Source organism: Mobula birostris, unplaced genomic scaffold (genome assembly GCF_030028105.1).
Source record: "Mobula birostris isolate sMobBir1 unplaced genomic scaffold, sMobBir1.hap1 scaffold_296, whole genome shotgun sequence".
Classification (NCBI taxonomy): domain Eukaryota; kingdom Metazoa; phylum Chordata; class Chondrichthyes; order Myliobatiformes; family Myliobatidae; genus Mobula; species Mobula birostris.
In genome coordinates this window covers 555,949-580,799 of record NW_027276019.1, presented here as the reverse complement: position 1 = coordinate 580,799, position 24,851 = coordinate 555,949, and the positions used below count along the sequence as shown (strand labels likewise).

The following is a 24,851-nucleotide window of genomic DNA, read 5'->3' as shown; positions in this document are numbered from 1 at the left end:
GCTCGTTCCACACTCCCACCACTCTGAGTGAAGAAGTCCCCCCTAGTGTTCCCCCTAAATCTTTCCCCTCTCACTCTAAAGCCATGTCCTCTCGTATTTATCTCTCCTAATCTAAGTGGAAAGAGCCTACTCGCATTTACTCTGTCTATACCCCTCATAATTTTGTAAACCTCTATCAAATTTCCCCTCATTCTTCTACGCTCCAAGGAATAAAGTCCTAACCTGTTCAATCTTTCCCTGTAACTCAACTCCTAAAGACCCGGGTACATCCTAGTAAATCTTCTCTGCGCTCTTTCAATCTTACTGATATCCTTCCTATAGTTAGGTGACCAGAACTGTACACAATACTCCAAATTTGGCCTCATTAATGTCTTATACAACCTCACCATAACATCCCAACTCCTATACTCAGTACTTTGATCTATGAATGCCAGGATGCCAAAAGCCTTCTTTACAACCCTGTCTACCTGTGACGCCACTTTCAGGGAATTATGTTTCTGAACTCCCAGATCCCTTTGTTCCTCTTCACTCCTCAGTGCCCTACCATTTACTGTGTATGTCCTACCTTGATTTGTCCTTCCAAAATGCAACACCTCACACTTGTCTGCATTAAATTCCATCTGCCATTTTCTGGCCCATTTTTCCAGTTAGTCCAGATCCCTCTGCAAGCTTTGAAAGCCTTCCTCGCTGTCCACAACGCCTCCAATCTTCGTTTCATCAGCAAACTTGCTGATCCAATTTTTCACATTATCATCTAGATCATTGATATAGACAACAAACAACAATGGTCCCAGCACAGATCCCTGAGGCACACCACTAGTCACAGGCCTCCAGTCTGAGAAGCAATCATCCACTACCACTCTATCTTCTCCCACACAGCCAATTTCAAATCCAGTTTACAACCTCTCCATGGATACCTAGTGTCTGAACCTTCTGAACTAACCTCCCTTGTGGGACCTTGTCAAAGGCCTTACTGAAGTCCATGTAGACAACATCCACAGCCTTTCCTTCATCTACTTTCTTGGTAACCTCCCCGAAAAACTCTACAAGATTCATTAAACACGATCTACCACGCACAAAGCCATGCTGACTATCCTTAATCAACCGTTGGCTGTCCAAATACTTGTATATCCGATCTCTCAGAACACCTACTACTTACCTACTACTGATGTCAGGCTCACCAGCCTGTAATTACCTGGTTTAATTTTGGAGCCTTTTTTAAACAATGGAACAGCATGAGCTACCCTCCAATCCTCCAGCACCGCACCCGTGGCTAAGGACATTTTAAATATTTCTGCCAGGGCCCCTGCAATTTCTACATTAGTCTCTCTCTCAAGGTCCGAGGAAATATCATGTCAGGACCAGGGGATTTATCTATCTTCATTCGCTGTAAGGCAGCAAGCACCTTCTCCTCTTTAATCTCTTTATGTTCCATGACACTATTGCTTGTTTCCATTCCTTCCGTATACACTATGTTTCCTGAGTAAATACTGATGTAAAAGCAAAACTGTTTAAGATCTCCCCCATCTTGTGAGGCTCCATACATAAATGACCACTTTGATCTTCTAGGGGACCAATTTTGTGCCTTACTATCCTTTTACTCTCAATATACTTGTAGAAATCCTTTGGGTTTACCTTCACATTATCTGCCAAAGCAACCTCATGTCTTTTTGCCTTCCTGATTTCCTTCTTTAGTATTTTCTTACATTTTCTATGCTGTTCAAGTACCTCTTTTATTCCTTGTTGCCTATACCTGCTATCTTTTTCTTAACCAGATTGCCAATATCCCTTGAAGACCAAGGTTCCCTATGCCTGTTAACTTTGCCTTTAATCCTGGCAGGAACATGCAGACTCTGCACTCTCAAAGTTTCACCTTTGAAGGCCCATTTACTGAACACATCCTTGCTAGAAAACAACTTATCCCAATCCACTCTTCCGAGATCCTTAAACAACAGGAATTCTGCAGATGCTGGAAATTCAAGCAACACACATCAAAGTTGCTGGTGAACACAGCAGGCCAGGCAGCATCTGTAGGAAGAGGTGCAGTCGACGTTTCAGGCCAAGACCCTTCGTCAGGACTTCCTCATTTCCACAAAATTGGCCCTTCTCCAATTTAGAACCTTAATTCGAGGACCAGACTTGAAATTAACTTGAAACTAATAGCATTATGGTCACTGGACCCAAAATGTTCGCCTACACATACTTCTGTCACCTGACCTGTCTGGTTCCCTAATAAGAGATCAAGTATTGCATCCCCTCTGATTGGTACCTCTATATATTAATTTAGAAACCTTTCCTGAACACATTTGACAAACTCCAAGCCATGTAGCCCTTTCACAGTGTGGGAGTCCCAGTCAATATGTGGAAAGTTAAAATCCCCAACTTTTACAACTTTCTGTTTCTTACATCAGTCTGCTATCTCCCTACAGATTTGCTCCTCCAATTCTCTTTGATTATTGGGCGGTCTATAATACAACCCTATTAGTGTGGTCACACCTTTCCCGTTCTTCAGCTCCACCCATATGGCCTCTGTAGACGAGCCCTGCGGGCTGTCCTGTCTACACACTGCTGTGATATTTTCCCTGACTAGTAATGCCACTCCTCCCCTTTTCATCCCTCCCCCTCTAATACATCTGAAACATCGGAACCCCGGAACATTAAGCTGCCAGTCCTGCCCCTCCTGCAACCAAGTCTCAGTAACAGCAATAATCTCATAATCCCATGTGTCAATCCACACCCTGAGCTCATCTGCCTTACCTACAATACCCCTTACATTGAAATAGATGCACCCGAGAACATTTCTATCATGTACAAACCTTTGATTTCTGTCTGTACATGCAGTCCTCGCATGACCTTTATCCTCCTCCACCTCACTATCTGCTCTAACACTCTGGTTCCCCTTCCTCTGCAAATTTAGTTTAAACCCCCCGGAGCAGAACTAGCAAAGCTTCCCGCAAGGATGTTAGTCCCCCTCCAGTTCAGGTGCAAACCGTCCCGTTGGAACAGGTCCCACCTTCCCTGGAACAAAGCCCAATCGTCTAGGAACATGAAGCCCTCCCTCCTGTGCCATCTCCTTAGCCACGTATTTAGCTGCATTATCTTCCTATTTCTAGCCTCACTCGCACGTGGCACGGGTAGCAATCCTGAGATTGCAACCCTGGAGGTCCTGTCCTTCAACTTTGCACCTAACTCCCTGAACTCTCTTTGCAGGACGACCTCCTCCTCCTTCCTATCCACATCATTGGTCCCTGCATGGACCACGACATCTGGCTACTCACCCTTCTTCCTGAGAATACCGAGAACTCGATCCGAGATATCGTGGACCCTGGAACCAGGGAGGCAACAGACCATCCGAGATTCTCGATCTCTCCCACAGAACCTCTTATCTGTCCCCCTAACTATTGAATCCCCTGTCACTACTGCTCTCCTCTTTTCCCTCCTTCCTTTCTGAGCTGAGGGTCCAGTCTCGGTGCCAGAGACGCGACCACTACAACTTGTCCCTGGTAGGTTGTCCCCACCAACAGTATCCAAAACGGTATACTTATTATTGGTGGGAACGGCCACAGGGTGCTCCGCTCATTCTGTCTATTCCCTTTCCCTCTCCTGACGGTCACCCAGCTACCTGTCTCCTGACTCTTAGGGGTGACTATCTCCCTGTAACTGCTCTCTCTTTCTGCCTCTGCCTCCAGAATAATCCGAAGTTCATCCAGCTCCAGCTCCAGCTCCAGTTCCCCAACTCGGTTTGTCAGGAGCTGCAGCTGGATGCACCTTTTACAGGTGTAGTCATCAGGGACAATTGTGCTGTCCCTGACTTCCCACATACTGCATACGGAGCACTCGACTGCCCTAACTGCTGCCTCCATTACCTACTCTTAAGGTAATTAAGTTAATTTAAGGAGATTACCGGGCCTTACCTCACTGGGAGCAGGCTCGTCCTCAGCCTCTGCTCACCGAAGCCTCTCGAGCCAAAGCCTCAAAGCTCCACTCCTACCCTGAGCCACTCACACACTGGCCGCTCCTCTTCAGTTACCCCTCCTTTTATTTGTCCCTGCCAATTATCTCAAGTACTCACTCCCTTTAATCAACTAATCAGCATTCTGTTTAACCATTCAGTTGCCCTCCGCGCTCCTTTTAAAGCACACTCACCGCAGCTCCTCAGCTGCTTCCCGGCACTCAGCGCTCTCCCGAGTCCCTCGCTCCTCCCCCTGCTGCGACAGTCCTGCAATCACACTGTCCCGAGTCCCCACTCCGCGCTCCTTTTAAAGCACACTCACCTCAGCTCCTGAATTCTGATGTTTTAATTCAGGGTTCTTTCAGAAGTCAGGATAGAAGCACAAAACTGGTTGTTTCATGATCATTTTGTTGAGTGTTACTAGAACAAAGAATTGAAAAATGGGCAAAGATAGAGCTCTACTAATTGAAGAGGAAAGTCAAAAGAGAAGACAAAGAAAAATGATGGCACCAGCTTTGTGATCAGCTCTTCTTGTATACATAGATAAGGAAAATGCTATTTAAATTTGCAACTGAGTCAGCTAATGAGAAAGCTGCAATTCAAATAACGCAAACGAAGAAAAGCTTCCAGAGCTTTCCAGAATCATACCAATATAGCCACTAGGAGACACACATTTACATACTGTGACGTCTAGGAAACATATTAAACAGTTACATGTATACAAGTATTTATATGAAATACTAGCAGATAATTGTTAAACTGCGAAGAAAATAATTAAACAGTCTAATCTAAGAATAAAACCATCTCATCCAACAGCAAGGAACTGGACCTGCTGCAACTTGCCTATCACCACAATCTGTCTGCATCACTGGCTCCCCACTTGGCCTTAGATCACCTGGATCTAAGGTAATATCTATGTCAAGCTGCTGTTTATTGATTACAGTTCAGTGTTCAACACAATCACACCCTCTGTTCTAATCAACAGCTCCCAAACCTGAGCCTTTGTACCTCTCTCTGCAACTGGATCCTTGATTTCCTCATCGGGAGACCAGTCCGTGCTGATCGGGAAAAGAACATCTCCTCACTGGCATTCAACGCTGGCGCACTTCAAAGATACGTGCGTGTTTAGCCCACTGCTCCAAGCACCCTACACCTACAACGGTGTGGTTAGGCACAGCTTAATTGCCATCTATAGATTTGCTGATAATGCAAATATTGTTGTCAGAATTTCAGATGGTGATGAGGCGGTATAGAGGAGTGAGACAGGTCTGCTGGTTGAGTAGTGTCACAACAACAACATTGCATTTAACAGCAGTAAGACCAAGGAACTAATTGTGGGCTTCCGGAAGGGTAAGTCAAGGGAGCACACCCACTCCTCATTAAGGGACCAGTGGGGGGAAAATACAAGCCGTTTCACGTTCCTGGGTGTCAGCACCTCTAAAGATCTAACCTGGGGCCAACATATTGATGGAATTCCAAAGAAGGCATGACAACAGCTATAGGAGTTTGAGGAGATTTGGTATGTGTAAAGGGGAAGCAGGTTTACAGGCTTGGTAAGTGAGACAGAAGACACTGATTACAAATAAGCACATTAACCGTTTACAGATAAACAGTAAAACATTCAACCAAACATCTAAGTTACAAAATCTATAACACTGAACATTTAGTATCTCTTCAAACTCAACAGGTTCTTCATTATGTCTTCACAAGTCACACAACAACAAAACTAAGCATTCAACAGACATGTACTTAGCTAAATGTTCATGTAGGCCCTCCTATATCTGCAGCGTACTTTCCCAATTGTCTTCAGCATAGATCACAACCTCTGTGAAAATTCAAGATCCATTTATTATCAAAAAATTTATAAATTGTACAACCTTGAAATTTGCTTGCTCACAGGTAGCCACAAATCAAGAAACCCAAAAGAACTCAATTAAAGAAAAAAAGAATAAATGGGAAAAACCAACACTTGATTTGCAAGAGAAGGGAAAAAAATACAGATCATGCAAACAACTGAAGCAAACAACAGCATTCCGAGCCAAAATTGAATCCTCAGACCTGAACCCTGGAGTAGCCCAGAGTAGCCCCAAAGCCTCGCTTATTAGCAGGCACAAAACACAGCAGCCGGAGCAGTCTTCATATCCTCAGCACCATGGAAATGACCATCGCGGACCGACATCCTGTTTTCAGTCTATCTGAGCCAACAAAAGGCTCTAGTGATCTGGAGAGGTGAGTGAAGATCATGGAGAGTGAGCAAAATTAGCTCTTGCTCCAATCTGGGTCGGTGTTTAAATTGTCTGAACAGTGAATTGTACCTCGCGCTTGACCCAGCAACTGTGAAGGGCTCAGGGTCTAGACCACACCACCCACTGATTTGCTTCAGGCCCAGATTTTGTTGCCCTGCCCAAAGCAGCTCTCAAACTCTTCAAATCAGCTCAACACCCAGAGTGATTCAACCTCGCTCCCGGGCCGGCTGTACGGCCATCGGAAAACAATCTGCAAAGATTCTTCAACATACCATCTCAGTGCATCCCCCAAATTCTCTTTGCCATCACTTGCCCCTTCACTATTTGCAGCAATAATTTAACAGTTTACCACAGGAAAGGCAATTTTAGTGATGTTTTTAGTTGGATTTCTTATCTTTTTGACTACCAGAAACTGTCGCCCATGTTCGGTAGTGCCACCTTAACTGAAAGAAGAGTCCCTGGAGCAGAGGAAACTTGGCGAGTCTCTTGCATGTACTGTTCTTACTGAGGTGTGCGGAACAGGAAACCTGTGCCGCAATGCACAAGGCAACCAAAGGGAAAGAGGTGCTGCATCCGTCGAGCAGGCCAATCAATGACCTGCGTAGTGGAAGCAATTTTCAGCTGGCAAGTAAACTAACCCTTCACATTACAGTATGTCACCAAAGACTCAAATTTCTATGGGTGTACTGTGGAGAGCATCAGCATCTGATCTGGAGGGGCCACTGCTGAGGATCAGAAAACTGTAAACTCCACCAACTCCATCATGAGCATCAGCGTCCCCAAAATCAACGACACTTTCCAAAGGCGATACCTCAAATGCGACCCCCATTACCCAGGATATGCCCTCTTCTCTTTGCTACCATTAGGGAGGTGGTACAGGAGACTGAAGATATACACTCAACAATTCAGGAACAGCTTCTTCCCACCACTATCACATTTCTGACTACTACCTCACTTTGTTTTTGCTTTTTTTTGTACTGATTTAATTTATTTATTTTTATATATACTTAATGTAGTTTACAATTTTTTATCTATTGCAATGTACTGCTGCCACAAAACAACAAATTTTTGCCGTGATTTTGTAGTGTAGGTACTTCTTACATTCTTAAATGATAGTACTTTTTTTGTTAGTGATTTTGTATATCTCACATTGAATATTTTTTCCTTTTTGAGAGCAATTTAGTTACAGTTTTAATGTTTTCCCTTTTTTTTGAAACGTTACTGGAGAAGTATTATATTTTAAGATGGTGAATTCCTTCCTTCTTCCCAGAATTCTCTCTTCCTGCTTCACTTCTGATCATTTATATACAAAAAACTAATAATATGAACTGGTGCTTGGTCTTTTTTTTTGAAATATGAGTAAGAAGTAACTATTTTGTCTTTGTAATTGTTGTAATCTTTTTACATTTATAGTAACTTTTTTGGCTATGGGTGGTGTTTCTTACGATAAACATATTTCTTTTGGGTTGCCTTCTGGAGAGATGGAGTTAGATTTAGCTGTAGATTTACCATTGGCCACTTTCTGGCTTTTTTCTGGGTTTTTGTGGGAGGGGGTCGCATTTTTGTTCCTATTTTCAATTTAGTTTTTCTCCTTAAACGGGCTGACAAACTACCAAAATGTCTGAAATGTCGTGACTTCTGGTTCCTCTTTGGACTTTCTTTCCTCTTCCGGGGTCATGAGTTTGTATTCTGGTTAACCCTTTACATACCTTAGGCTCGATTTCAGTACTATGGATAAGATTATTAATTTGGTTTCTTGGAATACAAATGGTTTCAACCACCCAATTAAACGGAAGAAAATTTTTTAAGTATTCCATAGGATGAATGTTCACATTATCTTTGTACAAGAAACATGTCCGGAAAGAGGATAATCAGCGTTTTTTTAGGTTCTGGGAGGTCCAACAGAACCACTGCAACTCACAGGTCAAAGTAAAAGGCGTTTCTATTTTTATAGATCCGTCAATTTCATCTTTGCATCATGAGATGGTTTCAGATTTTTGTTAATTACTGGTTTGTTATTTAACAAAAAAGTTGTTATGCTTAATGTTTACGCCCCAAATGTTGATTGTCCCGAATTTTTTAAGAATCTCTTTACATCTCTTTCTAATTTAAATGATTATATGTTGATTATGGGTGGAGATTTTAACTGTTGTTTAAATCCGCTGATGGATAGATCCATGTCCAATCAAGTACTTCCGAATGAATCAGCTACTCGTATTAACTCTTTTATAATTTATATCTCAGATATTTGGAGATTCTTGTATCCCAACAAGAAAGAGTTCTCATTTTTTTCACATGTATATCATCACTATTCAAGAATTGATTATTTTCTTATTGACTCTCGATTAATTCCACTTGTTATTGACTGCAAATATGATCCCATTGCTGTTTCCGATCATGCACCGTTGAAACTATCTATTAAGTCAGGGATACATCTTCTAGTTCTAGACAATGGCGATTTAATACCACTTTGCTTCAGGATTCGGATTTTGTTAATTTTATTGAGGAACAGATTAATTTTTTCTTTACAACGAATTTTACGGAGGGAATTTCCAGCGGGACACTATGGGGTACTTTTAAAGCATATATTCGTGGACAAATTATTTCATATACTGCTGGATTAAAAAAGCGAACTAATAATGAAATATTAGTTGACAAGATCAAAGAAATTGACAAGAAATATTCTATAGCTCCTAATCAGGAGCTCTACAAAGAGAGAGTTGAACTTCAAATGGAGCATAGTCTATTACTATCATCTTCGATTGAAAGCCAATTAATTTGAAACTAAGAGTCAATTCTATATACATGGTGATAAAACTGGGAAACTATTGGCTAGTCAATTGAAATCGACTTCGGTTAAGCGCCAGATTGTTAAGATTCGTAAAAAAGATGGTACTCTGATGGTTGACCATGATGAGATAAATAAATCCTTTCAAGAATTTTATACCTCCCTATATCAATCAGAATTTCCTGATGACTTCACTATAATGCATTAATATTTAAAGAAATTGAATATTCCAAAATTATCATCCAATGAATGTTTAAAACTAGATGTACCTATTACGGTAGAAGAAATAAAAAATGCTATTTTTTCGATGAACTCAGGTAAAGCGCCTGGCCCAGACGGATATACAGTAGAATTTTTAAAATTTTTCTCTACTATACTGACTCCTTGACTATGTAGAATTTTTAGGGATGCAGTATCTATAGGTAAATTACCACAATCTTTTTCTCAAGCTTCTATTTTCCTAATTTAGATTATGATTATGAAGACACATAGTCCTCTTTTATTGTCATTTAGTAATGCATGCATTAAGAAATGATAGAATATTTCCGGTGTGATATCACAAAACACAAGACTGAAAAAACTGACAAAACCACATAATTATCACATATAGTTACAACAGTGCAACAACACCATAACTTGATGAAGTCCATGAGCACAGTAAAGTTCAAAGTTTCTCAAATGTCCTACATCTCACGCAGACGGGAGAAAGAAGAAAAACTCTCCCTGCCATGCCGACCACAATCCGACTCTGAGTCATCCGAAAACTTCGAGCTCTGATCAGCTCTCCGACACTGAGTACTGAGCGCCATCTCTGTCCAAACGATTCGACCTCCTTCTCGGTTGCCAAAAGCAGGCAAGGCCGGGGATTTTGAGGCCTATCCTGTGAAAGATTCTGGACCACGCAGTGACGACAGCAGCAAACGGGCGTTTCAGAAATTTCTCCAGATGTTCCTCTGTGCTTTCACGTCCATTCTCCATCAAATCAGAATTGTCCACAGCCCCTATTTAACAGATACGACATCATTTTTCACCGGAGGGCTGTGCACGCGCAGGCACGCCGCTATCTTCTCCTCCTGCCTCAAAAATTCTCAAAGAAGATAAAGGTCCTGCTGAATGTGCATCTTATAGGCCTATATCTTTGTTGAATGTGGATTCTAAGATTTTTTCTAAAATATTGACAATGAGATTGGAAAATGTATTGCCTCAAATTATTTCTGCTGATCAGGCTGGATTTATTAAAAATCGTTACTCTTTCTTTAATATTAGGAGATTAATGAATATTGTTTATACTCCTTCACCCGGAACTCCAGAATGTGTCATTTCATCGGATGCTGAGAAAGCCTTTGATAGAGTCGAATGGACATATTTGTTTATTACCCTTGAGGAATTTAATTTTAGTCCGATATTTATAGCTTGGATTAAATTGATATATCTTACTCCTTTGGCTTTGGTATTTACTAATAATCAAAGATCTCCCTTCTTTCATTTATTCCATGGTACTAGGCAGGGTTGCCCTCTTAGTCCATTACTATTCGACATTGCATTGGAACCGCTAGCTATTGCTATTCGTGACTCCCCTAATATATTTGGTATTACCCGTGGAAATGAGACACATAAATTATCACAATATGCAGATGATTTACTATTATATATTTCTAACCTGGAGAAATCCATTCTGGTAGTATTAACTCTGTTTGCTCAGTTCAGTAGTTTTTCTGGTTATAAACTGAACCTAGGTAAGAGTGAACTTTTCCCATTAAATATGCAGGTTCCCATTTATAGATGTTTACCATTTAGAGTGATTACTGACTATTTTAATTATTTGGGAGTTAAAATTACTAAGAGACATAAGGACTTACTCAAGCTCAACCTTTTTCCGTTAATTAGTCAGGTTAAACAACTGATTACTAAGTGGTCCCCATTATCTCTATCACTGATTGGCTGAATTAATGCTATTAAAATGATTATTTTACCTAAATTTTTATATCTATTTCAAGCGATACCAATTTTTATTCCTAAATCTTTTTTTGATACTATCGATACTAAAATTTCCTCTTATATATGGCAGAAAAAATATCCCAGATTAAGTTAAAAAAAAATTTACAGAAGTCCGAGAAAGATGATGGTTTAGCATTGCCTAATCTAAGATTTATTATTGGGCAATTAATATTTGATATTTAATACTTTGGACACAAGATTGGAATATAATTCCAAGTCCACATTGGGTAAACCTTGAAGGCTACTCTGTACAAGGGTTCTCCTTAGCTTCCATTTTAGGAACTTCACTTCCTTTTGTACTATCTAAATTGAATAAACAAATGGTTAATCCAGTAGTTAAACATACATTACGAATATGGTTTCAATTTTGTAAATTTTTTGGTTTGAATAAATTTATATTATCAAGCCCTAATATATCTATTTTTTCTCAACCCTTGGTTATGGACCAAGCCTTTTTGATATTGAAAATGAAAGGTATAACATGTTTCCGTGACTTATTCCTGAATAACTGTTTCATGTCTTTTGAACAGTTATCTAATAAATTTAATTTGCCCAGATCCCATTTTTTTAGATATTTACAAATCAGTAACTTTTTAAATACCACACTGCCTACCTTCCCGATCTCATACCCTGCTGATATCATCGATAAAATTTTAGGTTTAAATCCCTTTCAGAAGGGATTAATAGCATCTATTTATGATATAATTATGAAATTACAGCCAGGTATATCTGATAAAATTAAAAATGAATGGGAGCGGGAACTTCAACTTTGCCTACCTATAGAGAAATGGGATAAATTTTTTCAATTAGTTAGTTCTTCCTCTATATGTGCTAAACATACATTAATACAATTTAAAGTAGTGCATAGGGCCCATATGTCTAAAGATAAATTAGCCCGTTTTTGTTCCCATATAAACGCTATTTGTGACAGATGTCACTCTGAGGTGGCTTCCTAAACTCATATGTTTTGGTCCTGTCCTTTTTTGGAAAAATTTTGGAAAGATATTTTTGATATTATCTCAACAGTTCTGCGTTTTGATTTACAACCCCATCCTATTACGGCAATTTTTGGATTGCCAATGGTAGAACATAGATTTTTATCCTCTTCAGCCTGTCGGATGATCACATTTGTTACTTTAGTGGCCAGAAGATCCATTTTATTGAACTGGAAGGAGACCAATCCTCCTACTACATTTCAATGGATTTCCCAGACTATATCATGTTTAAATTTCGAAAAAAATCAGAAGTGACATTTTTGATCCTTCGGTTAAATTTGAAGAGACCTGGAAACCATTTATTCAGCATTTTCATATGATGTAATTTGACCTTTCCGAATCCTCCTTATTAACTTAAAATATATGAATAGAGGAGCAGAGTTGACAACATTATTGAACGTGTTCGATTTAAGATATTGGTCCAGCCTTGTTTTGTTTCGTTTGCTTTTTTTTGGGGTTTAATATTTAGTTTCATTTTTTGGGGGGGGTTTTCTTTGTATCTTTTTCTTTTTATTTCTTTTTTCTCTATGATTAATTATATTAAGAGTTTGGAAGTCTATTATACCTGTATTATTTGAAATCTTTTTTGTACATGCTTATCAACAATAAGATTATTCCAATCTCTCTGTATCAATATTGTTATTCTGTTTGTAATTTTGGAAAATTAATAAAAAGATTTAAAAAGAAAGAAAATTTTACAGCATATGGCAGTGAGATTAGACCTGATTCTGAGGATTTTATACACTGTATAGATGAATTTCTCCATCTCCTAATCTCCGATGAAAAATGTCCCAACCTGCTTAATCTCCCCATAAGTCAGTTCCTCAAGTCCTGGCAATGTCATCGTAGTATTTATTGAAGCTTTGAAGCAAGCTCACTCACACAGTGGTGCAAATCTTCTCACTGTTAAGTATATCACTGATCTTTTTCCCTCAAGGTGTAGTTTCTTTTCTCTGTCGCTCTTGCAGGATTACAATTATGTCATAGATATTACGATAATATATTTATAGCAAGAATTGAAGGGTACTGTTTGGAGCACTGTTTTATTGTAACTTGCTGTTTATTTGCCAGGGTGCAGTACCAAAAGGGAATGCCACTAAAGAATTCATTGAAAGTTTACAACTGAAACCAGGTCAAGTGGTTTATAAATGTCCGAAATGCTGCAGTATCAAGCCAGAGAGAGCGCACCATTGCAGGTAAAAACAGATCATGTCAACATCTCCTTGGCAGGATTAACAGGTCTCATTCATTTCACTTATAAACAGATTCATCGATTGCAAAAAAATAATTATGTAAAATAGAATTGTAAACAGGAAAATGCATTTGAGTGGCACGAGTTTGGAGGAGATTCAGAGAAGGTTCACTAGAGTGAACCCAGGAATGAAAGGCTCAACATATGAGAAGCATTTGATGTCTGTGGGTCTGTATTCCGTGAAGTTCAGAAGGATGTGAGGGATAGCCTCAGAATAAAGGGATATCTCTTTAAAACGGATGAAGCGGAATTTTTTGCTAGAGAATGGTGAATCTGTGGATTTTATTGCCACAGAAAGCTGAGGAGGCCAAGTCATTGGGTATAATCGGAGGTTGATAGGTTTCTGAATAGTAAGTGTGTCAAAGGTTACAGGGAGAAGGCAGGAGAATGGGATTGAGAGGGATGATAATTCAGCCATGGTTGAATGATGGAGCAGACTGACTGAGCCAAATGGCCTAGTTCTACTCCTGTATCTTATAGTATTATGGTATTTAAGACAGAGATTGATTAGTCCTTAGTTAGTAAAAGTGTTATAGGAAAAAAGCAAGATAATTGGGTTGGGAATAAAAATTCAGCTATGATTGAATGAGAGAGTAGACTCAATAGGCTGAATGGCTAAATTGTTTCTTTTTCAATCTTTTTATTAGTTTCATAATGATAAACATAACATAGTATTGATACAAAGTTATTGGGATTACATTGTTATAATTAACATATTTAAATATAAGCCCAGTTGACACACAGGTATTAAACTTCCCAATTGTACAGTATACAAATAAAATGTACAAAAAAAAAATGAAAAAAGAGAAAATAAAATAATATATACCCCAAAAGAAAAACTAATCTAAACAAAGCTAACCAACTAAATTAAAGAAAGAAAAGACATGGGCTGTTATGTAACATCAAAAATAAAGAACCATTGGTGTTGTTGACTCTGCTCCTCTCAACATTAAAAAGAAATAGAATAGGTTTGAAAAGGTCAAATTACATCATATGGAAGTGTTGAATAAATGGCCTCCAAGTCTTTTCAAATTTAATAGAGAGATCATAAACAACACTTCTAATTTTTTCTAAGTTTAAACACAACGTAGTTTGAGAGAACCAATGAAATGTGGTGGGAGGATTAATCTCTTAACAATTCAGCAAAATGGATCTTCTAGCCATTATTGTAAGAAATGCAATCATCCGACGAGCTGAAGAGGTTAAATGACTTGGTTCTATCACTGGTAACCCAAAAACTATGGTAATAGAGTGAGCTAAATTCTTACGGTCCAAGGTCAAAATGATCACTAATGTTGTGAGTCCGCAGCTTCTCTGATTGTGCCAATATGTTGCTTAAATCACCTTTTGCAACAGTGATACCTGCCGCCTTGTTTGCTTCTGAGACTTGTAGTACCAGTGGCAATTATCTTGAGGCAATGGGGAAATGCCTCAACACCAGCTGTACTGTTTCCACAAAATATACTGAATTTATTCAAATGATGACCACAGCAACATTAGTAGCCTTTCCCAGATCATTTTTCCTGGTGTTGAGACCCTGGTTCACTTCATTTGGCTACTTAGTGAGGCCATGTTGTTCACATGCACAACATCAGACTCCTGCTGCAGAAACACTGTTCAAAGCTTTGTCATAGATAAAGGTTACCAGGCAGACAGAACAGTTTCAAGGATATTTCCCTGAAGTTGCCATCACAGGTGGTGAAAAAGGCTTTTGGCACACTGGACTTCATCGTTCAGGGCATTGAAGATAGAAGTTGGGATGTTATCTTGTAGGTGAGGAGTCTGCATTTGGAGTATTGTGTTCAGTTTCAAACACCCTACTATAGGAGATGTTACTAAGCTGCAAACAGTGCAAAGGGGATCTGTGAGCATTTTGCCAGGACTAGAAGGGCTGAATTATGGACTGTTTTCATTGGGGCATAGGAGAATAAGGGGTGATATTATTGAGGAATATAAAATCATGAGGGGCTTTGATAGTGTGAATGCACACAATCTTTTTTCCAGGGTTGAGAATCAAGAAGAGGGGAAAGATTTGATGGGAATCTGGGGGGCGACATTTTCACACTATGGAACGAGCTGCCAAAGGAATTGGTTGAGGCAGGTATATCAACAACATTTAAAAGGTATGTGGATAGGAAAGATTTGGAGAAATATGGGCCAAGCAAGAGCAAATGGGAATAACTCAGAGAGGAATAGTAGTCGGCATGGATTAGTTGGGCTGGTGCCTTTTTCTGTTCTCTGACATGGTTTTGTGGCTGCAGAGTATTAAAGCATACTTAAGTAATTACAAAAATTTCAAAGGGACATGCAAATGATACGTTGCACTTTTAGAAAATTGGAGTTATGTCAGTGAGCAAGGCCACCAGCAGCTAAACCAACTAAAGAGGTTTGCAGCTTAAAGAAGTGACTCAGAAGAAATAAGTTTATGACATTGCAGTACATTAGAGACAGAAAAATTGATACCTTTTCTCTGAGAGATTATCATGAGCTTTATTTTAAATTGTTTTGGGATTAGTCATTGGCCAAGGATGGAAGGGTGTGATTAGAGTCAGTCAAACTGGTCAGGTGTGATCTCACTCTAATGAAGTATGCTAACTACTTCTGTTTAATCTGTTTTTCCACTGACATAGCGATCGTGTATCAATTTTTTTCTAATATTCCATACTAAGCAACATTAAATTTACTAATAGTTCACTAACCTCTTCCACACCAAACTTTATGCATTACAACACCAACAGTACTGCTCAATTAAAATTTGGGTCTAACACACCTATCTTTGTCCTTAATGGGCCCTACACCTACCCTTGCCTTTTCCTTAATCTTGTCTGCCAGTATCCCCAGTTTACTTTCCTAACTATTTTTAAAGGACCTTCCCCTTTTCACTTCTGTTTATACTCCATTTTTTAACCTAGTGATCAATATCCCCTGATTCCTTGTTCCTGCTGTCCTTTCTCTCTTGTGAATATACTAGCAACCTCTATGTAACTGCTTCCAGGTTTCTTCTGCCAGGAACTGTTTATGATATTGAAATCAACCTTTCTTCCAATAATTTCCATGCTACTGAAAATGCAAAAAGTAGTGAGACGCCTGAAACATGAGACAATGTTTAAACCTCTAGCGTGGATGAAAAAGACTAGCATTACAATAAACTGGGAAGTAATATAAATTTAGGAGCTTCTATAAGTAGAGAACAACAACAGTACAGTAAAAGAGGATGCTTGTCTCTGAGCTTGGGTGAGAATTAACGTGAAATAAAAGGCAGAAATTTTAAGCAAGTATTTTATATCAGTCTTTACAGCAGCAAATATGCAAAAAGCACAACAGGTAATTAGAGAAAATTGGTGAGGAACTTGAAATAGTCACAATCATGAAAGAAGTAACAAGGGAAAATCCTGGGAACTATAGACTGATGAGCCTCATGTCAGTTGTAGGGAAATTGCTGGAGAACAGTCTTGGGGATAGGATCTTTGAGCATTTGGAAACCATGGCCTAATTAGGGAGAGCCTCCATGGCATTGTATGTGCAGGTCGTGACTTGCTAACTTGGTTGAGTTTTTTGACAAGGTGACGAGAGAGTTTGATGAGGGTTGTCTACATGGATTTTAGCAAGGAGTTTGACAAAGTCCCTCGTGGGAGGATAGTCCAGAAGATTAAGATGCATGAGGTCCATGATGAATTGGCGGTTTGGATTCAGAAGTGGTTTGCGCAGAGAAGACAAGGTAGTGGTTCAAGAGTCTTATTCAAGCTAGAGGTCTTTAATTCGTGGAATTCTGCAAGGAGCTATGCTGGGATCTCTGCTGTTTGTGATGCATATAAATAACCTGGATGAAATTGTAGATGGGCGGGTTAGTCAATTTGCGGATGATACCAAGATGGTGGAGTTGTGGATAGTGCAGAAGACTGGCAAAGAATACAGCACAACATAGATCAGTTGCAAATATGGGCAGACACGTGGCAGGTGGAGTTTAACCGAAATGTGAGTATGAGAGAGAATATTTAGTTACTAATTTCTCAAAAGCCATCAATCAGCCTTCTTGAAACAGATCGACAGTAGACTGTTAAAGGGTAAGATGCTTAACAGTGTTGCAGAGCAGCGAGATCTTCAGTTCCAAGTTCGTAGCTCCTTGAAAGTGGCTACACAAGCTGATAATGTGGTTAAGGCCAATGCAGTGCTTGCTTCTATTAGTTGAGGCATTGAGCTGAAATGTTCGGAGGTAACGTTGCAACTTTATAAAGCTCTGGTTAGGCCACATCTAAAGTATTGCATACAGTTTTGGTTGCCCCTCTATAGGAAGGATGTTGAGGCTTTGAAGAAAATGCTACCTGGTTTAGAGGGCATAGGCTATCATGGGAGTCTGGACAAACTTGGGTTGTCTTCTCTGGTACACCATAGGCTGAGGGGAGATCTGATAGAGGTTTACAAGTTTATCAGAGGCATAGAGTAGACAGAGCATGTGTTTCCTAGGATTGTAATGTCTAATACCAGAGGGCATGCATTGACGGTGAGAAGGGGGTAGGTTCAAAGGGGATGTGAGGGGTAAGTTTTTTACTCAGTTTTGGATGCCTGGAATATGCTGCCTGCATTGGTGGCAGAGGCAAATACATTAGATGCTTTTAAGAGATGTTTGGACAGGCACATAGATGTGAGGAAGATGGAGGGATATGGACATGGTATAGGTGGGGTTGGGGGGGAGGATTAGTGTTTCGGTGTTTTTGATTTGCTTTTTCACTGCATTGTGGCTGAATGGCCTCTGTGTGTGTGTGCTGTGCTGTTCCATGTTGGAAAAGTATGAAGGAATGCTAATGGGACAAACCCTGACCCTGATTGCTTGTATCTTTAGGATGTTGTGATAGTAGACGTGTTCACAGATTCCCCTGCTCTGGAGGTATTCCAAGGGATTGTCAGTTTGTAACTTTACATTCACTATTCTCGAAGGGAGAGGGGAGAAGCAGGGTATTGTAAGTTGATGGAACGCGTGAACTTGGCAAGTAGAGCAAATCATAATATGATTAGGCAGGTTTGATATGGTTGACTGAGAAGTGTTGTTTTTGAGGGTGTAACTAAGTGAACAAGAAACAGTGAACCTGGTGCCTCTGGATTCCAAAAGGCATTTGATAAGGTGGCAGATCATTACACAATACAAGGGCTTTGATGTTGATGGTGAAGTATTAACTTGCATGGTAAAGACAGAAAAGATTAGAGATCAGGTTAGGAAGCTCTAAATAATAAATTGGGGATCAGTGCAGGAACCAATAATAATGACTAGGATGAAGTGGCTGAGTACATACCCAAGTTTGATAACACAAAGAAAAGTGAGAAAGTTGTGAAGAATCTGTAAGTGCATTATGTGAGTGGGCAAAGTTATGGCAGATGGTATAAAACCCGTGGAAATTTAATAGTATTCATATTGGTAAGAAGAATGAAAATCAAGAACCAAAATATTATTTGTCTTGTCTAGTAAGAACTCAGAACAGGAGTATACAGGAGCAGGCCCTATGCCCAGGATATTATGCTGAACTAATTAAGCTAATCCCTTCTGCCTGAATGTGGTCTATATATTCCTCAATTGGCCGCATACTTACATAGGAACATAGAAAACCTACAGCACAATACAGGTCCTTCGGCCCACAATGCTGTACCGAACATGTATGTACTTTAGAAATTACCTAGGGTTACCTCTATTTTTCTAAGCTCCATGTACCTATCCAGGAGCCTTTTAAAAGACCCTATTGTATCCGCCTCCACCACAATTGCCGGCAGCCAATTCCACGCACTCACCACTCTCTGCATTTTTAAACAAAAAAACAACTTACCCCTGATATCTCCTCTGTACCTACTTCCAAGCATCTTAAAACTGTGCCCTCTCGTGTTAGCCATTTCAGCCCTGGGAAAAGCCTCTGACTATCCACACGATCAATGCCTCTCATCATCTTATACACCTCTATCAGGTCACCTCTCATCCTCCATCGCTCCAACGAGAAAAGGCTGAGTTCACTCAACCTATTCTCATAGAGCATGCTCCCCAATCCAGGCAACATCCTTGTAAATCTCCTCTGCACCCTTTCTATGGTTTCCATGTCCTTCCTGCAGTGAGGCGACCAGAACTGAGCACAGTACTCCAAGTGGGGTCTGACTAGGGTCCTATACAGCTGCAACATTACCTCTCGGCTGTTGAACTCAATCCCACAGTTGATGAAGGCCAATGCACCGTATCCCTTCTTAACTACACAGTCAACTTGCACAGCAGCTTTGAGTGTCCTATGGACACAGATCCCAAGATCCCGCTGATCCTCCACACTCCTCCACACTATCCACAACACCTCCAACCTTTGTGTCATCAGAAAACTTACAAACCCATCCCTCCACTTCCTCTTCCAGGTCATTTATAAAAATCATGAAGAGTAAGGGTCCCAGAACAGATCCCTGAGGCACACCACTGGTCGCCGACCTCCATGCAGAATATGACCCGTCTACAACCACTCTTTGCCTTCTGTTGGCAAGTCAGTTCTGGATCCACAAAGCAATGTCCCCTTGGATCCCATGCCTCTTTACTTTCTCAATAAGCCTTGCATGGGGTACCTTATCAAATGCCTTGCTGAAATCCAAATACACTACATCTACTGCTCTTTCTTCATCAGTATGTTTAGTCACATCCTCAAAAAATTAAATCAGGCTCGTAAGGCACAACCTGCCCTTGACAAAGCCATGCTGACTATTCCTAATCATATTATACCTCTCCAAATGTTCATAAATCCTGCCTCTCAGGATCTTCTCCATCAACCTACCAACCACTGAGGTAAGACTCACTGGTCTATAATTTCCTGGGCTATCTCTACTCCCTTTCTTGAATAAAGGAACAACATCTGCAACCCTCCAATTGTCCTGAACCTCTCCCGTCCCCATTGATGATGCAAAGATCATCGCCAGAGGCTCAGCAATCTCCTCCCTCACCTCCCACAGTAGCCTGGGATACATCTCATCCGGTCCCAGCGACTTATCCAACTTGATGCTTTCCAAAAGCTCCAGCACATCCTCTTTCTTAATATCTACATGTTCAAGCTTTTTAGTCTGCTGAAAGTCATCACTGCAATCACCAAGATCCTTTTCCATAGTGAATACTGAAGTAAAGTATTCATTAAGTACCTCTACTATTTCCTCCGGTTCCATACACACTTTTCCACTGTCACACTTGATAGGTCATATTCTTTCACGTCTTATCATCTTGCTCTTCACATACTTGTAGAATGCCTTGGGGTTTTCCTTAATCCTGTCCGCCAAGGCCTTCTCATGGCCCCTTCTGGCTCTCCTAATTTCCTTAGTAAGCCTTATAATCTTCAAGATCTCTAACATTACCTAGCTCTCTGAACCTTTCGTAAGCCTTTCTTCTTGACTAGATTTATTACAGCCTTTGTACACCACGGTTCCTGTACCCTACATTAACTTCTCTGTCTCAATGAAATGTAACTATACTGAACTCCACACAAATATCCCCTGAATATTTGCCACCTTTCTTCCGTACTTTTCTCTGAGAACATGTTTCCAATTTAAGCCTCCAATTTCCTGCCTGATAGCCTCATAATTCCCCTTACTCCAACTAAATGCTTTTCTAACTTGTGTGTTCCTATCTCTCTCCAATGCTATTGTAAAGGAGGCAGAATTATGATCACTATCTCCAAAATGCTCTCCCACTGAGAGATCTGACACCTGACCAGGTTCATTTCGCAATACCAGATCAAGTACAGCCTCTCCTCTTGTAGGCTTATATACGTATTGTGTCAAGAAATCTTCCTGAACACACCTAACAAACTCCACCCCATCTAAACCCCTCGCTCTAGGGAAATGCCAATCGATATTTGGGAAATTAAAATCTCCCATCACGACAAATCTGTTATTATTACACCTTTCCAGGATTTGTTTCCCTATCTGCTCCTCGATGTCCCTGTTACTATTGGGTGGCCTATAAAAAACACCCAGTAAAGTTATTGACCCCTTCCTGTTCCTAACCTCCACCCACAGAGACTCCGTAGACAATCCCACCTTTTCTGCAGCCGTGACACTATCTCTGATCAATAGTGCCACGCTCCACCTCTTTTGCCTCCCTCCCTGTCCTTCCTGAAACATCTAAAACCCAGCACTTGAAGTAACCATTCCTGTCCCTGAGCCATCCAAGTCTCTGTCATGGCCACAACATCATAGCTCCAAGTACTGATCCACGCTCTAAGCTCATCTGATTTGTTCACAACACTTCTTGCGTTAAAATAGACACATCTCAAACTTTCAGTCTGAGCGCCTCCCTTCTCTATCACTTGCCTATCCTCCCTCTCACACTGTCTCCAAGCTTTCTCTATTTGTGAGCCAACCTCCTCTTCCCCAGTCTCTTCAATTCGGTTCCCACCTCCCAGCAATTCTAGTTTAAACACTTCCCAGCAGCCTTAGCAAACTTCCCCACCAGGATATTGGTCCCCCTGGGATTCAAGTGCAACCCATCCCTTTTGTACAGGTCACACCTATCCCAAAAGAGGTCCCAATGATCCAGAAATCTGAATCTCTGCCCCCTGCTCCAATCCCTCAACCACAGATTTGTCCTCCACCTTATTCTATTCCTATGCTCACTGTCACGTGGCACAGGCAGTAATCCCGAGATTACTACCTTGGCGGTCCTGCTTCTCAACTTCCTTCCTAACTCCCTGTAGTCCGTTTTCAGGACCTCTTCCCTTTTCCTACCTATGTCATTGGTACCAATATGTACCACGACTTCTGGTTGTTCTCCCCCCTACTGCAGGATATCTTGGGCGCGATCAGAAACATCCCAGACCCTGGCACCTGGGAGGCAAACTACCATCCGTGTTTCTTTCCTGCTCCCACAGAACTGCCTGTCTGACCCCCCTAACTATGGAGTCCCCTATCACTGCTGCCTTCCTCTTCCTTTCCCTCCCCTTCTGAGCCACAGGGCCAGACTCTGTGCCAGAGGCTTCCCCCAGATAGGCTGGTCGCCCCCCCCCCCCCACCCCAACAGTACTCAAACAGGAGTACTTATTGTCAAGGGGTACAGCCACAGGGGTACTCTCTAGACCTTGAAAGAAAGATGAATTGCTAGCTTAATTCAGGACCATAAGTTACCCCTTGTGTGTACTTGAGTAAGAGAAGCTTGGGGAGTGGAGGGAAAGCCATTATAAAATGGGGTACAGGTAAATGGGTGCTGATCAGCATGGACCTTAGTGGGCTGAAGCCTCTGTTTTACCACCCTATATTGTGGTGAAGAGATATTGAATGTGGATCTATTTGCCGGCAAAGAGAAAAGGAGGACTGTGTTTACTGTGAATATATACCGGTGCTTTAAAATTAAAAATATCAGTAATTTTCCAATTCAGGAATGCTAGGGTGTTGGTAATGGAGGAGGCATCATAAACCATTTTGATTAAGTGACTCTTGTTGCTCTTTCTTCAAATGTTCAAACTTGCCTTGCAGTGTATGTAAAAGATGTATTCGAAAGATGGATCATCATTGTCCATGGGTTAACAACTGTGTGGGAGAAAATAACCAGAAGTACTTTGTATTGTTTACAGTAAGTACTGGTGATATGTGAATGTAAAATGTAGTAATTGTATCTGATTCCACCAACATTTGTCAAGAGTTCTGGGTGTCAACTAATGTTTCTTCTTTTAAAAAAACTTTCCTTTCAAATCCATTTCAAAACTCCTTCCTTACACCTCAAACCCATGCCCTGTATTTTTATGCTCCTAACAAGGGAAACATATTCTCTCTCTACCCTATATATGTCTGTCATAATTTTATATATTTCCATTGAGTCATCCCTCAGTTTCCTTCACTCACAGGAAAACGAGCCCAGCTTATCCGATTTCTCTCCATAACCAAAGTCTTCCAATCCAAGCCACATTCTAGTGCATCTCCTTTGCACCCTCTCCAATACCACCTCATCTTCATACGGTGTATACGGAACCGCACACAATACTTGAAATGTGACCTTAACAGTGCTGTGTAAACATGCAGAATGTCCTAAATTTTATATTCTGTGGCCTGACTTATGAAAACAGGCACACCGTGTACTACTTTCACAACCCCATCTTCCAGGTCAACTCATCTCATGCTGCCCAAGTTACGTACTTGACCTAACGCCAGTTGAGCTGCGATCTGCGCAAAGTCATCAAGGCAGCGAAACAGCAATACAGGGACAAGATCCACACTGACAACACAGCTTATGGCAAGGTCCACACTGACAACACAGCTTATGGCAAGGTCTGCACACCGTCGCAGACTTCAAAGCTAAACACACTGGAGTTTCCAACATCGCTGTCTCTCTCCCAGATGAGCTAAATCTTTTTTTACGTTTGATTCGATGTTGCCAACACTGAGTCCCTGAGGAGAGTCACTGTGACCTGCACCTTGGTCATCTCTGAGGCCGAAGTATGCAGGTGTTTCCAACGAGTGGACAGTCACAGGGCGAGTACTCAGTGTGCGCGGTACAACTGGCAGGTGTGTTTACAGACATTTTTAATCTGTCCCCCTCCCATTCTCGAATGTCCTCCTGCTTCAAAACATTCACCATTGTTACTGTACCTAAAAAGACCAAGGTAACGTGTCTGAACGACTGGCGTTCTGAAGCACTCATGTCAATGATAAGTAAATGCTTTGGCCAAGGGCTACATCTGCATTGAGATCAATGGATTTGGGGTTGACAGGATGAACAGCTTTAAGTTCCTTGGCATACACATCACTGAGGATCTCACGTGGTCTGTGCATACCAGCTGTGTGGTGAAAAAGGCACAACAGCACCTCTTTCACCTCAGACGGTTGAGGAAGTTGGGCCCCCAGATTCTAAGAACTTTCTACAGGGGCACAATTGACTGGCTGCATCACTGCCTGGAATGGGAAATATACTTCCCTCAAACGCAGGATTCTGCAGAGAATGGTGCAGACAGCCCAGCGCATCTGTAGATGTGAACTTCCCACTATTCAGGACATTTACAGAGGCGTGCGTAAAAAGGGCCCGAAGGATCATTGGAAACTTGAGTCACCCCAGCCACAATCTATTCCAGCTGCTACCATCTGGGAAACAGTACCGTAGCATAACAGCCAGGACCAAAAGGCTCCGGGACAGCTTCTTCCACCAGGCCATCAGACTGATTAATTTATGCTAATACAATTGTATTTCTATGTTATATTGACTGCCCTGTTGTGCATACTATTTATTATAAATTGCACATTTAGATGGAGATGTAATGTAAAGATTTTTACCCATGTATATGAAGGATGCAAGAAATAGTCAATTCAATTCATTTGCCTGCATTTGGCCCACTTTAAATATTTCCTGTCCAAAATTTTTTTGAGACATTGTAATTGTACTTGCCTCCACAACTTCCTCTGGTGACTGCCATACCCTGGAGCAATAAGCTGCCAGCCCTGCCCTTCGCTCAACTACATGATTGCAGAAACAACATAATATCTATGCTGATCTGTGTAAATTTCAGTCAGAATTGGAATGTGATCTCCATGCACAAAACCACATTGACCCTTCTTAACCATCCCGTGTTTCCATTTAAACACGAGTCCTGTCCCTCACTACTGCTGTAAGCTTTAAGATGCATAGTTAATCAGCTTA

At 40.9% G+C, this 24,851-nt stretch overlaps 1 protein-coding gene across 8 annotated transcripts in view; it reads left to right on the top strand.

The window, feature by feature from the left end:
• The window catches only part of LOC140192879 (palmitoyltransferase ZDHHC3), a 162,380-nt gene that overhangs the window by 39,854 nt on the left and 97,675 nt on the right, over nt 1–24,851 (top strand). For all 8 annotated transcript variants that reach the window (XR_011884485.1, XM_072250389.1, XM_072250385.1 and 5 more), the window contains 2 exons: nt 13,051–13,175; nt 22,700–22,796. Coding sequence is in view for 7 of the 8 variants with exons in the window: in XM_072250389.1 (XP_072106490.1) it covers nt 13,051–13,175; nt 22,700–22,796 (222 nt within the window). In the remaining variant the exon portion in view is untranslated. The remainder of the gene's footprint in view (nt 1–13,050; nt 13,176–22,699; nt 22,797–24,851) is intronic.